Source organism: Bufo bufo, chromosome 2 (genome assembly GCF_905171765.1).
Source record: "Bufo bufo chromosome 2, aBufBuf1.1, whole genome shotgun sequence".
Classification (NCBI taxonomy): Eukaryota; Metazoa; Chordata; class Amphibia; order Anura; family Bufonidae; genus Bufo; species Bufo bufo.
In genome coordinates, this window is record NC_053390.1 from 566,197,319 (window position 1) to 566,214,044 (window position 16,726).

At 43.3% G+C, this 16,726-nt stretch overlaps 1 protein-coding gene across 5 annotated transcripts in view; it reads left to right on the forward strand.

Moving 5' to 3' along the window:
- Positions 1 to 16,726, forward strand: part of PDLIM5 (PDZ and LIM domain 5) — a 207,458-nt gene that overhangs the window by 100,374 nt on the left and 90,358 nt on the right. The window contains exon 5 of one of the 5 annotated variants that reach the window (XM_040418170.1): positions 1,212 to 1,228. The exons of the other annotated variants lie outside the window; for them this stretch is intronic. Coding sequence (XP_040274104.1) covers positions 1,212 to 1,228 — 17 coding nt within the window. The remainder of the gene's footprint in view (positions 1 to 1,211; positions 1,229 to 16,726) is intronic. 5 annotated transcript variants of the gene reach the window in all.

The window sequence follows — 16,726 nt, forward strand, 5'->3', positions numbered from 1 at the left end:
TTGACATTGTTGAGCCCCATTCACATGACCATATTTTTACTCCACATCCAATCTGCATTTTTATTTTTATTTTTTGCTAAACGGTTGCAGACTGCAAATTACATACAGTCGTGTGAATGCACCCTTATAGTGTGTGATCAGAGCAGCCAGTGAGCGCTAGAGATATATTGTTAAATGGGTTGTCTCACTTCAGAAAAATTCAATTAATCATGTAGACAAAGTTAATACACGGCACTTAACAATAATAGGGGGGTCATTTATTAAGATCAGCATTTTAGACGCCGGTCTTGTTAACCCCTATATGTAGTGTCGGTCTCTACATAACTTCGGCGTATCCAGCTCTGGTCTAAACGAAAGGCTAGTTTCACACTAGCGCCAGCCTTCTCCGGCAGGCTGTTTCGGCGGGTGAACAGCCTGCCGCTGGAAGTCTGCTCCGGCCCCATTGACTGTCGTAGTTTTATTCCGCACGCCTCTCAGCATATTTGCCGTGCTGCCGCCGGAACTCCGGCCCACCCCCATTATAGTCAATGGGGTTGGAGCAGACCTCCGGCGGCACGCGTGCACTAGCTGCAGCACGGATCCGGCAGGCTGTTCACCCGCCGGAACAGCCTGCCGGAGAAGGCTACCGCTAGTGTGAAACTAGCCTAAGCCAGCTTCCTTGCTGGCTTACATTTAGACCATTTTCTAAGCCTTCCCCGCCCACACCATGGCCACTTTTTTAGACCTGCCAGGAGCAGGGAAAAGTTGCAGATTGCAGCGCAAATAACCTTTTAATATAGACACATTTCTGGATAGTAAATGACCCCCATAATCTGTATTGTAATACATACGGTACATCTTGCATTGCACTTGAAAGAAGCCAAGTGAGTGTAAGCCATGGAGGTGGGCAGCGCATACTGTAGCTGTCGTTCTGGTCCCAGGCTCACAGTTGGATATCGGGATATCAATATGTGAAAGGCAGTTTTATGTTTCTGGCATACGTAGAAGTCTGCTGTATAACGTTCAATCAGGCCTCTCTGCAATAACTTTGAATACTGTAATAAAACAGCCTACACCATAGACGGTAAATCCCTGTGAACATCCTGCTTCTCATGCCGTAGTGAACATTTTATTATTCAGCCTTGCTGCCGGGCGCCATTCAAGCATTTATAGCCGTTATTATTGTTGTACTTTTGGACCTCATATTTACATTGCTGTTTTTTTTTATACAGGTAACACCAGTGGCAAAGTTAGTAGCATTCATCAGTTTGTGTGCAGTCTTGTGGGCACCGCATGTGGGGTGCATGTGTATGATCTCCTTAATACTATGTTATTGTTAGATTTCTAAGTGGAATTATAGTGCATTATTTATGGAGTACTGATCTCCAATTTCAGCTGGCATTAAAATCTGCAGTTGATTTCACAATTCTTTAGGCGTCAGAGCTAAATTCTCCCGTCACTCCATGCTGGCTCAGTGTCTGCACAGACCTTGCTTTGATGAATTCCATTCTATGAGTGTACTCTTTTTCACCATTTATTGGACAATAATCTGAGATAATAGAGAAAAACGAACTGTCCCGCTACAGTAGGAAAGCTCCGCTAAGTTTGCCAAGAGGTGTGTCTTGAGGCTTGCTGACCGTTTCCCATAACAACCAGCAGAATTGCGAGTGTAGCCCTTGGTCGTAATATAAGTTGTAAGCCAGAATCAGTACATGAACAATAATGCCTGTATTTAAAGGGAGTCTGTCACAAATCTGACCAGTTTTAAACCGATCACATAGTTCAGTGGGACACAAAGACTAGGCACAAATGTTACCTTTGTTTTAGTTTTTCAGATCCTCCAAATCGCCCAAAAAAGTAGTTTTTTCGCATATGCTAATGAGCCATCGCAAGTGCCCAGGGGCGGAGAGTTTGATGCAATTGCCCAGGCCCCCCTGCCTTATTTGCGCCTAAGGCCTTATTCACACGTCGCTGGGAATGGTTAGGTTGGTGACAGTGAGCGTGTCACCATGGAAACACCCCTATAAACTACTCTAGTGACTGGTTAGCTCAAAAGACATTCAGAATATGCAACTATCATTCTGCTCACTTGTATGCCAGTTAGTGAGCAGGTCAGTGCACTGTATGGCAGTGCATACCAGGGACTCGTAGGCTCTTCTATATAATAGGCTTCTAAGTGCTTCTGGCATGGACCCTTTGTGTGCTTACTGCGGAAGAGAGTTTACATTTCAGTAGGATTTGCCATGGTGAGAGATTCTCCTTAGGCCTCTTGCACACAAACGTTTTGTTTCCGTTCCGTTTTTGTGGATTCCGTTTGCGGTTCGTATGTGAAACCATTCATTTCAATGGTTCCGCAAAAATAAAAAATGAATGTACTCCATATGCATTCTGTTTCCATATTTCCGTTCGGCTGAAAGCTAGAAGTTGTCCTATTATTGCCCGCAAAAAACAATCCGTGGCTCCATTCAAGTCAATGGTTCCGCAAAAAAAAAAACTGAATGCACACTGAATGCATCCGTATGTGTTCTGTATCCGTTCCATTTTTTTGCGGAACAATCTATTGAAAATTTTATGCCGGGACCAATTTTTTTATGTACTTACTAAACATTGTATGCTTCCGTTCCATTTGCGATCCGCAAAAAACGGATCACAAACGGAAAAACGAAACAGCAAAACGTAACGTAAACACTACTGAAACCGAAAAACTGATCCATTTAAACGGACCGCAAAACCATACAGTTGTGTGCAAGAGGCCTTAAAAAGGGGTTCTCTGGAAATTATTTAAAATTGCCACCAGCAACTTGGTCAAAGCATATGAGCAGGGCTGCTTGCTACCACTTGCCTAGAGGGTAGAAGCCTCACTACACTGCTCTACAATATATGGTTGATATGATCCCGCCTATGATATCCTCTCATGGCTGAACAGCCTGACAGGAATGCTCACCAATGTGTATTATATGTAAGTGCCAGAGCGTAGCGTAATGTGTAGTGAGGCCCCATCCCCTCACACCCCTAAGTAGCTATGCAAGAAGTGGCCATTAGTCCTACTCACATTGTAGGACAGGTTGCTGGCGGCCATTATAAATAATTTCCGGACAACTCCTTAAAATAATAAAGCTAACATACGGTTATAGCTAGAATCTAACGAAGTGCCCTTGGGAACTCTAAGTAATAACCAATGTTCTTTGACCAAATAACGAATGTTTTAAAGGTGATTACTAACTGGTCCACCTAAATGCAGTTTGTACAGAGTGAAGTGAAGCCTGGCTGGGATCGCATAAATATCACCTTGTTCAACCAGCCTTCGCACTCATTTTGGTGGGAATATAGCTATAGATTTTACTCATTGCAGTGAATCAAATATGCAGCAAAATTCTCCAGTATTTCTGTAACACAAGGAATGCTGCAGATTTGAACACCTTTAGTATGTATAATTTGCTGCCATTGTTTTACTTTGTAGGTGAAGGAAGTTTGTACTGTAAAGCAGTTTTGTATGGCTTCTGCAACAAATATAAAATGTGTGAATCCAACCTTAGTTTTATAACTGCATGGTTTGTCCAGTTTTGTGTGTATTTATCCACATTGTTTTGGTAACATAAGGTAAAGGTTCTAAGGATTCTTAATATCTTGGGATATTCTGTACCTTAAAGAGAACCTGTCATTTAAATATCTGCTCTTTCTGAGCTCAGTTGTACATGGGGGGTCATCTTTATCAGTGATTGATAGCATTCTCTGTGTAAGAGTGTATACATAGACAGTCACTGATACCTGTACATGGAGGAGATAGTAGTATTCTCTGTGTAAGTGTGTATACAGAGATAGCTGCCAGTCACTGATAGCTGTACACGGGGAAGAGGTTATCAATGTTTGATAATCTTCTCTGTGTAAGTGTGTATACATAGATAGTTGTCAGTCACTGATAATTGTACCTTGTAGATAGAACAAACTCCAGCTCTCAAGTGGTAAAGGTGCTCTGACCTGCTCTGCACGGATCCGGGCTGTGTTCACACCCATCGTAGATGCAGCAAAAAAGTCCAAATGGTTCCTGCGAGTAAAATCAATGATTCTTTGTCTTCTTTAATTTTATTTTTTTATAAACAAGTAATCCTCCTGCATAAAAGCAACGCGTGTCAACCATAAGACAGGTCTTTTTCATGGATTCATAGTAGAAAGTATTCAGATACAGGCATGTAACTACTTTTTAACCCTTTCATGACCAAGGGTCATTGATACCCCCGTGACCACGTCTAATTTTGCAAATCTGACATGTGTCACTTTATGTGGTAATAACTTTGGAATGCTTTTACTTATCCAAACCTTTCTGAGATTTTTTTCTCGTGACACATTGTACTTCATGATGGTAATAAATTTGAGTCGATATATTTTACCTTTTAATTTATGAAAAAAATAATAATTTGTCATTTTTTAAATTTTTTTAGGACATTAGAAGGCTTAGAAGTTTAGAAGCAAATCTTTCCAAAACCCACTTTTTAAGGACCAGTTCAGGTCTGAAGTTAGTTTGTGGGGCTTACATAGTGGAAACCCCCCATAAATGACCCCATTTCAGAAACTAAACCCCTCAAGTTACTCAAAACTGATTTTACAAACTTTGTTAACCCTTTAGACTGAACTGCCTGCTGGATCCGGCAATCTGTATGCAAATGGATACCATTTGTAGACTTATCCGGATGCGGATCCATCTCACAAATGTATTGCAATACCGGATTCGTCTCTCCGGTTGTCGTCCGGAAAAACTGATCCGGTATCTATCTTTTCCACATTTTTAAAGGTCTGCGCATGTGCCGACCGCAAAACCGGATCTGTTTTTCCGGAACACTTAGGGTCGGATACGGCATTAATGCAATTCAATGTAAAATAATGCCGGATCCGGCATTCTGGCAAGTGTTCCAGAACTTTGGACGGAGAAAACACAGCAGCATGCTGCAGTATTTTCTCAGTCCAAAAACAGTACAGAGACTGAACTGAAGACATCCTGATGCATACTGAACGGATTGTTCTCCATTCAGAATGATTTAGGATAAAACTGATCAGTTTTTTTCCGGTATTGAGCCCCTAGGACAGAACTCGATACCGGAAATGAAAAACGCTAGTGTGAAAGTACCCTTAAAGGAAAATGGAGATGAAATTCACTTTTTTGGCAGATTTTCCATTTTAATCCATTTTTTTTTCTTTAACACCTCAAGGGTTAACAGCCAAACAAAACTCAATATTTATTACCCTGATTCTGCAGTTTACAGAAACACCCCACTTGTCATAAACTGATGTAAGGGCACACGGCAGGGCACAGAAGAAAAGGAGTGCCATATGGTTTTTGGACAGCAGATTTTGCTTGACTGGTTTTTAGATGCCTTGTCCCATTTTAAAGGGACACTGACAGGCCCGATAAACATATTTAGTTATTCCTATGCAGTCATAGGTCTATTAAAGTGTATTACAATCACATAAGAGTACCCCCTGTCTGCATTTTAAACCATGTAAAAACAACTTTATAATCATCTGTCAATCACCTTCCTTTATGCCCAAGGGGCGGTTTTTCACATCTCTTTATGCCCAAGGGGCGTTTTTACTCCTACCTTTGTGCCCAGCCGCGCCTCAACTGTCGCTTCCTAGCGCCGCCCAGCTCATTATTATTCACTGGCTGGGCGGCTTTTACAGTCCCCGATCCTCCCGAGCCGACGCAGGCGCAGCAGGAGACGCTGGCATTGAACTCACTTGTACCTTCTGCGCGTGCGCCGGATAACTTGCCCGGCACCCTCACTCGCAGTGCGCCTGCGTCCCTTATTCAATGCCAGCGTCTCCTGCTGCGCCTGCGTCGGCTCGGGAGGATCGGGGACTGTAAAAGCCGCCCAGCCAGTGAATAATAATGAGCTGGGCGGCGCTAGGAAGCGACAGTTGAGGCGCGGCTGGGCACAAAGGTAGGAGTAAAAACGCCCCTTGGGCATAAAGAGATGGGAAAAACCGCCCCTTGGGCATAAAGGAAGGTGATTGACAGATGATTATAAAGTTGTTTTTACATGGTTTAAAATGCAGACAGGGGGTACTCTTATGTGATTGTAATACACTTTAATAGACCTATGACTGCATAGGAATAACTAAATATGTTTATCGGGCCTGTCAGTGTCCCTTTAAGCCCCCCCGATGCACCCTTACAGTAGGAACTCCCAAAAAGTGACCCCATTTTGGAAACTAGGGGAAAAGGTGCCAGTTTTATTGGTACTATTTTGGGGTACATATGTTTTCTGAACGCTTTATTTATTTTATTTTTTTCTGCCGATCTTGTGTAGGGGCTAGTTTTTTTTTGCAGAAAGAGTTGATGTATATTATTTTTGGGTACATATTGTGCTGTCCGAATCTTTTCGGGACCAATTGAAAATGAATGAGTATGCAACTGGTCCGCATCCGTTCCGCAAAAAACGGAACGGATCCGGAAAGAAACAACGGACGTGTGAATGGACCCAAAAAATGTTTAGATGCGCCAGAGATGTTACGATTTTTATTTTTATTGGTGATATCATTCAGATGCTCAAGAAAATGCACCTTCAGATTTCTGGTTGTACTGCCTATGTAAGCATAGTGTGCACATGATCATATATGATGCCTTCTGTGTTGCAGTTTGTAGCTTTTTATTTTGTATTTTACTTATTTTTGGGTGTGTGGGAATTCTTTGGTTGAGTGAACGTAAGAGCAGGTTTTGCAGGGATGATTCCCACAGGGATAAAATACTAAATTGGATAGCCATGTGAGAGATTTGGAATAATTTGTTTTTTTAATCCCTAGGTGCGATTTTTATTAATAATAATAATATTTATATATTTTTTAGACTATTGTATGAGCTGTCCTGTAAGACACTCTAAATCCTTCTGATAATATGTGGTGTCATTTTTCATCTTCATAAAGTATTGGTATACATTTCTAAAGTTCCAGGCTTTTTAAAGGACACAAAAGAAGTATTGTGCAATATGGAACATAGAATTTGGCACTATAATACCTGGGGGCTTAGCTGTGATGTAACAGCTCTGTATCAGTCATTACCACATGGGTTTATAATGGAAGCTCTGGAATTTCATTTGAGAGCTTATAGTGAACACTCATTGGATCTCATACACTTTTTATTTTAGAAAATTACAGTTTTTCTAATTAAAAATAATTATTTTCAGTTTGAGGTTTTTTTCTACAAAAAACTGGTGTCCCTATGGGTGCGAAATACTCTCCTTCCCTGGCCAATTTGGCCATGGCTTACAGGAAGACAATGTATATTTATAATGAAAATAATCCTTTTTTGGATAATATTAGGTGGTATGGCAGATACATTGATGACCTGCTATTTATCTGGCAGGGAGATGTGTCTGCCGTAACCCCTTTTATATCCTATTTAAATAATAACTACAATCTTGCATTTACCATTACTGTAAATGAATATGAAATTACATTTTTAGAACTAAAATTACAGGGTATACCAAATCAGGAGATCACAGCTACATATAGAAAACCCATCTCAGGTAATACAATTTTTCATGCTGGTACATTCCATCCAAATCATACTTTGAAAGCTATTCCCACTGGTGAATTAATCGGAGCCAAACGTAATTGCAGCACAGAAGTAACCTACCAATGTGAACAGAAAGCTATACACAATAGATTGTCAGCCAGGGGTTACCCTAATGGGATGCTAAAACAAGTCACTGCCTGTGTTAACAAGTTAGGCTACTTTCACACTAGCGGCAGTGTGATCCGGCGGGCAGTTCCGTCGTCGGAACTGCCTGCCGGATCTGCCGATTTGGATGTGACTGAAAGCATTTGTGAGACTGATCCGGATGCGGATCCATCTCACAAATGCATTGCAAGAACGGATCCGTCTCTCCGCTTGTCATGCGGACAGACGGATCCGTCTTGTATTTTTTTTTCACATTTTTACCGGTATGCGCAGGCCGGAAGGACGCATCCGGCATTCTGGTATTTTGAATGCCATATCCGGCACTAGTACATTCCTATGGGGAAAAATGCTGGATCCGGCATGCCGGCAAGTCTTCAGTTTTTTTTGCTGGAGATAAAACCGTAGCATGCTACGGTTTTATCTTTTGCCTGATCAGTCAAAACGACTGAACTGAAGACATCCTGATGCATCCTGAACGGATTACTCTCCATTCAGAATGCATGGGGATATGCCTGATCAGTTCTTTTCCGGTGTAGAGCCCCTGTGACAGAACTCTATGCCGGAAAAGAAAAACCCTAGTGTGAAAGTACCCTTAACACGACATGAGCTTTTAACAAAAGAACATAATGAAAACAGGAACAAAAATAAAAGCAAGTTCACACCAAGTCTTACTTTACAATATAATCCTATTTGTTTATCAAGTACGCTCTTTAATTTACAAATATATACCAATACTTTATGAAGATGAAAAATGACACCACATATTAGAAGGATTTAGGCTCCATTCACACGTCCGCAAATGGGTCCGCATCCGTTCCGCCATTTTGCGAAACGGGTGCGGACCCATTCATTCTCTATGGGGACGGAATGGATGCGGACAGCACAGTGTGCTGTCCGCATTTGCGGAGCGCTGCCCCGATCTTTGGGTCTGCAGCTCCGCAAAAGATAGAACATGCCTATTCTCTTCCGCAGAATAGGACATTTCTATAGGGGTGCCGGGCGGGTGTGTTGCGGATCCGCAACACACCACGGACGTGTGAATGGAGCCTTAGAGTGTCTTACAGGAAAGCTCAAACAATAGGCCTAAAAAATCGCACCTAGCGATTTAAAAACAAATTATTCCAAATCTCACATGGCTATCCAATTTAGGATTTTATCCCTGTGGGAATCATCCCTGCAAAACCTGCTCTTACATTCACAATTCCAAAGAATTCCCTCACACCCAAAAATAAATAAAATTCTAAATAAAAAGCTACATAAACTGCCACACAGAAGGCATCATATATATGATCATGTGCACACTATGCTTACATAGGCAGTACAACCAGAAAACTGAAGGTGCGTTTTCTTGAGCATCTGAATGAGATCACCAATAAAAATAAAAATTGTATGATTTTCCTAGTCTATGACGTAAAGTCATGATTTTATGAAAGACACTGAGGTGAGTATTGCGTATATCTCTCTTTACTGACAACCACAGCAGCAAAGAAAAATCCACAGAAACTTAGCATATCACCATGGCAACTGGCCCTCCCCTCCTGAGCCCCTATAAAGTGTCCATGGGCCAGTAGCACCTCCTCTTTCTTGACGGATGCCACACCGAAATCACTTAACGAAAAACCGATGGAACCGTAGGAAACAGGAACCGAACAAAACAACCGTCTGGATGCACCCTGGATACAGCAGACTAGGGAACCATATGGACGTAACTCAGGTACAGCAGATTGGATGATCATCCTGCGAAAATATAAAGTGCATGAAGAGTGTGTTAACACCCCTAGAGGTAGAGAAATATGCATGATTCAGAATATAAACACAAAAATCCTCAATGTATCAACGTACGCAGGATTAAGAATACAATCATAAGTCTTAACTTTATAAACCTATAGGGTAGATAACCCAAAGTAAAAAGTCAAGGGGGGGGGAGAGAGAGGTGGGCAATACTCGCCTCCGTGTCTTTCATAAAATCCTGACTTAACGTCATAGACTAGGAAAATCATACAATTTTATTTCAAGACACGGAGGCTCATATTGCAGGTTCAAAACTGAGAAACGATAGAGGAAAAAGTGTGCGGCTGAGGACGACAGTAAAACTCTCTAAACGTAGAAACTCTGGACCAATCGGCAATCCTCATGATGTCCTCCAAACGAGCACCGGCCACAAGCATAGAAGTGGATGAAGCGCTCCGCGAAGAGTGGGCGGTAAAGATGGAAGTGTCCACTCCTGCTAGGGACATGATCCATTTGACCCAGCGCGCCAGCGTGGTGGAAGTGACCGGAGCGAAAGGTCAATGGAAGGAAAGAAATAACTGTGGAGAGTCGGGAGAGCGATTGCATAGAAGTTCTCGCTTCATACTCACGGAGACAAGCCATCGGGCAAAGAGCCGGAACTGTTGGGAAACTGGGATACAAGACTGAACGGATTTGAGTCTTGGTCCGACGAGTGATATTAAAGATAACACCCTCGGGAGAGAAGGAGCTGGCGTCATAGTCCAGAGCTCGAACGTCAGACACTCTCTTACAAGATGAGACAGAATAGAGTGACGAGTTTAGCCGATAACAGACTAAGGGAAAGCTCAGAATTGGAAGGCCAAGAGGAGAAAAAGGATAAGACGAAAGCGACGTCCCACGAAGAAGAGTCGGGATAACCTACTGGCCCTTAAGCAAGCGGCAAACCAAAGGGTGTTGGCCCGCCGGGCGACCCTCAAAACCCTGGTGGAGTGACAAAATAGCGGATCTGAAGAGGTTGATTGTACGATATGCTTTTCCCTCCTCAAACAAGGCCGTGAGGAATTAGAGAATGTCCGTTACAGCGGCTGAAACGGGATCCACACTTCGTGCTAAGCTCCAGCTAGCCCAAGATCTCCAGGCTGCTCTATAGGCTCATCTCGTGCCGGGGGCCCATGAATTCTCCAGAAGTCTTTGAACTGCCTCCGAAAACTCAAAGCTGGCTCCGGCAAACCTGATATTCTGCAGGCCAGCAGGCGCAGGGAGGCGTCCGCCAGAAGTGGATGCTGAAGACCTGAGTTGAGGAGGAGAAAAGGGAACGACAGAAGAAGTAAGGGAGGAAGGATAAGTAATTCCAGAAGTTGAGGGAACGACGACTGGGAACTCCAAAAGGGGACGATGAGGACAAGGTCCGCCAATTGATAGCGCACCTGATTGAGGACACAAGGAATCATGGAGAAGGGGGGAAAGGCATAATGCAGAAGACCGGACCAATCCTGAAGGAAGGCGTCTACCGCCTCTGCGTCCAGATCCGGGCGCCAACTGAAGAAACGGGGGAGTTGCGTGTTCAGACGGAAAGCAAAGAAGTCGATAGAAAATTGACCCCAGAGTGATGAAATCCTGGAGAATACCTGGGCGTCCAATTTCCAGTCGCTGCCATCCCTGAGATATCGAGAGCTCCAATCTGCCTGAACGTTGTGTAGTCCGGGAACATACTCCGCAACCACCGTGATATTCTGGTGAATGCAGAAAGACCATAACTCCTTGGCCAAATGAGAGAGCATGGCCGAGCGGGTTCCGCCCATGGCGTTTACGTAACAGACCGCAGACACATTGTCCATACGTTACCTGATGCAAGCTTTCGCAATGCCCTTCGTGAAACTGCGAATGGCAAAAGAGCCTGCAAGAAGTTCCAGCGCGTTGATATGGAGCGAGGTCTCTTCCACCGGCCGCCGGTGGATACTACGCCGCAATGTGCTCCCCAGCCGAGGAGGCTGGCGTCCGAATCCACCGTGGAATCCGGTTGTGGCCCGCAAATAGCCTTCCCATTCCAAGCTTCGAGGTTGTGGATCCACCACTGGAGCTAGTCTCTGGTCTCCGGGTCCAATGAGATCAAATCCGCGTAAGAGGCCCGAGGCCCCCGCCTGAAGGTTCAGCAGTCTTCAAGCACTGTAAGGATCGGTAGTGGAGAGGAGCCGGGAAGACCGCTTGAATTGATGAGGAGAGAAGACCGATGATCCGGGACAAATGTCTCGAGGAGAACTGAGGCATGGCTAGAGTTCTGCACAGTTCCTTGCGGATCGCACGAACCTTCGACATCGGGAGGCTGAGAGTCTCTGCCGTGGAGTCCATCGAGAACCCGAGGAACTCCATCGTCTGGGAGGGAATCTGAATCGATTTCTCGAAATTGATGAGAAATCCCAGGCGAGACAGGAGGGCTGTAGTCAAATCCAAGTGACGAAGAAGGGTTGTGGGTTCCTGGGCCAACAGGAGGATGTCATCCAGGTATACTATTTTGGGGTCCACTATGGGAGTGTCGCAAACCTTATTGGCCACCAGGGGTCGCGGTCATTCAGCCCGTAATTTATTGCGCGCCTCTTTGCTGAGAGGGCAGAAACCCGCGTCTCTAAGTAGTGAGCCACATGGTCCATCGGGATCCATTCTGCGGATCTGGGATGGTGTAGGGAGTCAGGATCGAAGAGCGGCTCACCTGAAGGGTCAGTTAAGGAGACCGCAGTTGCAGGGGTAGGGCCGGGTCCTGATGTTCCCGCTAAGGGAGCTGAAGGGATGGTAGTAGGGGGTTGTGAAGGTGACCCGGACGGGGACTCCTCATATGCCTCTAGGTCCTCAAACCCGGCCTCCTCATCAGAGCTGATATCAGAATCTGTTTCAGGCATAGTCTGTGCTCTGGGATAAGGCTCGTTTGCGCGAATTCAGCGCATTCTCATGGGTGGCTATAGACACACAGATCTCATTGTTTCTGGAGGCATGAGTGACCGTGGGTGGAATAGGGGTCGGATCCCTGGGGGGATAGCCCGCAGTGCCTCTGAGATGGAGAGAAAGGGTCTGGGACATGGATCCCATAGCAGCAGATATGGCCTCAGATACAGAGTGCTGCAAGATATCCGCATGGGACCTAAAATCAGTGGAGGAGGCAGAAATCTCCCTGGGGGGCTGAGGTGGGGGAGCTTCCGGGTCGGAGGCGTCAGCCGGAGGGCTGGGGGATCTATGCTGCAGAGACATGGTAGGGGGGTGAGTCTGGGGAGATACTAAGTTTAAATGAACAAGGGGAATGTAAATAGGTGCAGGGAGAACTGACCGGAGCGCAGGAAGGGTTAAACAGGGAGAGTTTCCCTAAACCCAGAATGGAGCACGCCTGTAGAGCCGCTGTCCGCCGTTAGGATGTTCGGAAGCGGAAGGGGCGTGACCGGGAACGAGGGCGGGGAGAGTGCAGAAGCGCGCGAAATAGAGGAGAGAAGAAGGCGGGGAGTCCGGAGACTAGCCGGAAAATGGCTGACTGAAAACGCGCGAGCGGCCGAGATCTCTCGAGAACTCGGCCGCGATGTAATGCGGGACGCAGACCAGCCAAAGGCGGAGAGCCGAAGCAAGAGGGACAGAGGGGCAAGGAAAGTACAGCGGAGCGGTGGGAGAAGGTGACGGTAAGCGAGGAAGGGGGCAGGATGAACGAAGACACTGGAGAGAAAAAAGGTGGAATAAAATAAAAAGAGATAGATAGATATAGAATATATATATATATATATATATATATATATATACATACACAGTACAGACCAAAAGTTTGGACACACCTTCCACATGTGTTAATTCATAGTTTTGATGCCTTCATAGTCATGAAAATAAAGAAAACTCTTTGAATGAGAAGGTGTGTCTAAACTTTTGGTCTGTACTAATATATACACAAACGGGAAAACTGGTACAGAAATATGAATGATATATATATATATTTATTTATTTTATCCTTGCTCCCTTTCATATTTCTGTACCAGTTTTCCCGTTTGTGTATATATTAGTACAGACCAAAAGTTTGGACACACCTTCTCATTCAAAGTGTTTTCTTTATTTTCATGACTATGAAGGCATCAAAACTATGAATTAACACATGTGGAATTATATACATAACAAACAAGTGTGAAACAACTGAAAATATGTCATATTCTAGGTTCTTCAAAGTAGCCACCTTTTGCTTTGATTACTGCTTTGCACACTCTTGGCATTCTCTTGATGAGCTTCAAGAGGTAGTCCCCTGAAATGGTTTTCACTTCACAGGTGTGCCCTGTCAGGTTTAATAAGTGGGATTTCTTGCCTTTATAAATGGGGTTGGGACCATCAGTTGCGTTTAGGAGAAGTCAGGTGGATACACAGCTGATAGTCCTACTGAATAGACTGTTAGCTGCTTTTTTCTTGCCATAATACAAATTCTAACAGTCTATTCAGTAGGACTATCAGCTGTGTATCCACCTGACTTCTCCTCAACACAACTGATGGTCCCAACCCCATTTATAAGGCAAGAAATCCCACTTATTAAACCTGACAGGGCACACCTGTGAAGTGAAAACCATTTCAGGGGACTACCTCTTGAAGCTCATCAAGAGAATGCCAAGAGTGTGCAAAGCAGTAATCAAAGCAAAAGGTAGCTACTTTGAAGAACCTAGAATATGACATATATTTTCAGTTGTTACACACTTGTTTGTTATGTATATAATTCCACATGTGTTAATTCATAGTTTTGATGCCTTCATAGTCAGAATATATGAGAAAATGATGGCGGCACCGGAAAAAAGCAATATGGGTGCTAGGTCCAGGGATGTAGCTGCTTACCCCATACGAATAATGATGAAAGACGGACAGCACTCCAGGTAAAAAGCAATGGTGTTTATTCACCCATGTGGATGGCAACGTTTCAGCTCATACAAGAGCCTTTTTCAAGCCTTGATATATATATACTGCGAGGAAAAAGTCAATGAGTAACAATTTAACAATACTATACACAAGAAAACCCTGCAGAACAGAGAAGAAAGATGCACTTATCTGTGGCATCCGCCAAGAAAGAGGAGGTCCTACTGGCCCATGGACACTTTATAGGGGCTCAGGAGGGGAGGGCCAGTTGCCATGGTGATATGCTAAGTTTCTGTGGATTTTTCTTTGCTGCTGTGGTTGTCAGTAAAGAGAGATATACGCAATAGGATCCTCCGTGTCTTAAAATAAAACCGTAACATCTCTGGCGCATCTAAACATTTTTTGGAACAACATAATAGTAAGGTTGCGTCCCTCAGTTTAATTGATATAGAAAAAAGTTAAATTATACAAATGAGGGGGCAGTTTAAAAAAATTATCATTGAAGAGAGAAGCTTTTTGGATTTTTACCTTAAACACAGCTCACCCTTATGGAATGAATTATCATACAGATATTTTATTACATTATTAATATATGATTGTTTCTCATTCCTGCATTATTGTACATCGCGTCATTGTATTATTTACTCATAATATATATTTTTAGTGCAAGTCAGCCACAGGCATGTACATCAAGAGTTAATATTATCTACATTTTACCTTACACCTGCACTGCGAGCGTTCCTTAACATTTTGAATTGATTTAATTCCTCCCTTTTTGCTTAAAAAGCTGTTACATGCCTGTATCTGAATATTTTATACTATGAATCCATGAAGACCTGTCTTATGTTTAAAACGCGTTGATTTTATGCAGGAGGATTACTTGTTAATACATTTTTTATTTTTTTTAAATGAAGAAATAAAGAATCATTGATTTTACTCGCTGGATCCATTTGGACTTTTTTTTTTTTTTTTACTGATAATTGTACACAGGGGAGGTGTTTCCAGTTTCATAGTTAATACGGTTGAAAAAAGTCCATCACGTTCAACCAGGGGATAGGTGGTGATGTGAATCCCAGAAGGACATGAGACTCAGATTTATACACATTTTCCTAAGCATTAAGAATTCATCTAAACCCTTTTTAAACTGTCCACTGTCCCTGCTGTGACCACGTCCTGAGGAAGTCTATTCCACAGATTCACAGTTCTTACAGTAAAGAAACTTTGACGCTTCTGGAGACTGAACTTTTTCTTCTCCAGTTGTAGGCAGTGCCCCCTTTTCTTTTGAGGATATTTTACATGGAACTTGGAGAATTGATAGTATTCTCAGTGTAGGTGTGTATACAGAGATAGTCTTCAGTCACTGATAGCTGTACATGAGGGAGGTGTTATGAGTGACTGATAGCATTATCTGTGTAAGTGAGTATACTGAGATAGCTGTCAGTCACTGATAGTTGTACAAGGGAAAGGTGTTATCAGTGATTGATAGCACTCTCTGTGTAAGTGTGTATACATACATAGCTGGCAGTCACTGATGGCTGTACATGGGGAAGCTGTGATTGATAGCACTCTCTGTGTATGTATTATAGCTGCCAGTCACTGATAGTTGTACATGGGGGAGATGTTATCAGTAATTGATAGCATTCTCTGTGTAAGTGTGTATACAGAGATAGCTGTACACGGGGGAGGAGTTATCAGTTACTGACAGCTATCTCTGTATACACACTTACACAGAGAATACTATCAGTCACTGATAACACCTCCCATGTATACAACTATGACTGACTGCTATCTATGTATACACAATCACTGATAACCCCCCCCCCCCCCCCCCGTGTACAGCTATCAGTGATTGTGTATACATAGATAGCTGTCAGTCACTGATAGTTGTGTTATCAGTGATTGATCGCAATCTCTGTGTAAGTGTATATACCGAGATAGCTGTCAGTCACTGTTATGATGGCTCCTGTGTACAACTGAGCTCAGAAAGAGATATAAATGTATAAATTACAGATTTTACTGAATCTTTTCCCACAAAACTATATAGGAATCTTCTCCGCTCCTCCTGCTTTAAAACTGGGCCTGCAGATTGCATTGCATTTTATGGTGATAGGTTGTCTTTAAGATTAATCTCTATCAAAGTTTGTAAGGCATCATTTTAAATAGAATGGAAACTGTGTAGCATAAATCAAACTGGCTTTAGGTTCTGAGAAAGAAAAACCCAGGCCCTGATTTAACAAGACTGGAATGTGAGTAAATGTAGGCTTGCTCAAATCCTTCTGTTTCTTCATGTAATCAAAATCGATGTTGAGATCAGAGATCTGTGGGGGCCATATCATCACTTCTTTTATGCTGAAGATAGTTCTTAATGACATCAGCTGTATGTTTGGGATCATTGTCCTGCTGCACAATAAATTTAAAGCCAAATGTATATAATATTACAGGATGGCATTATTGAAAATCACACTTGACCATACAGTTTGACCTAGT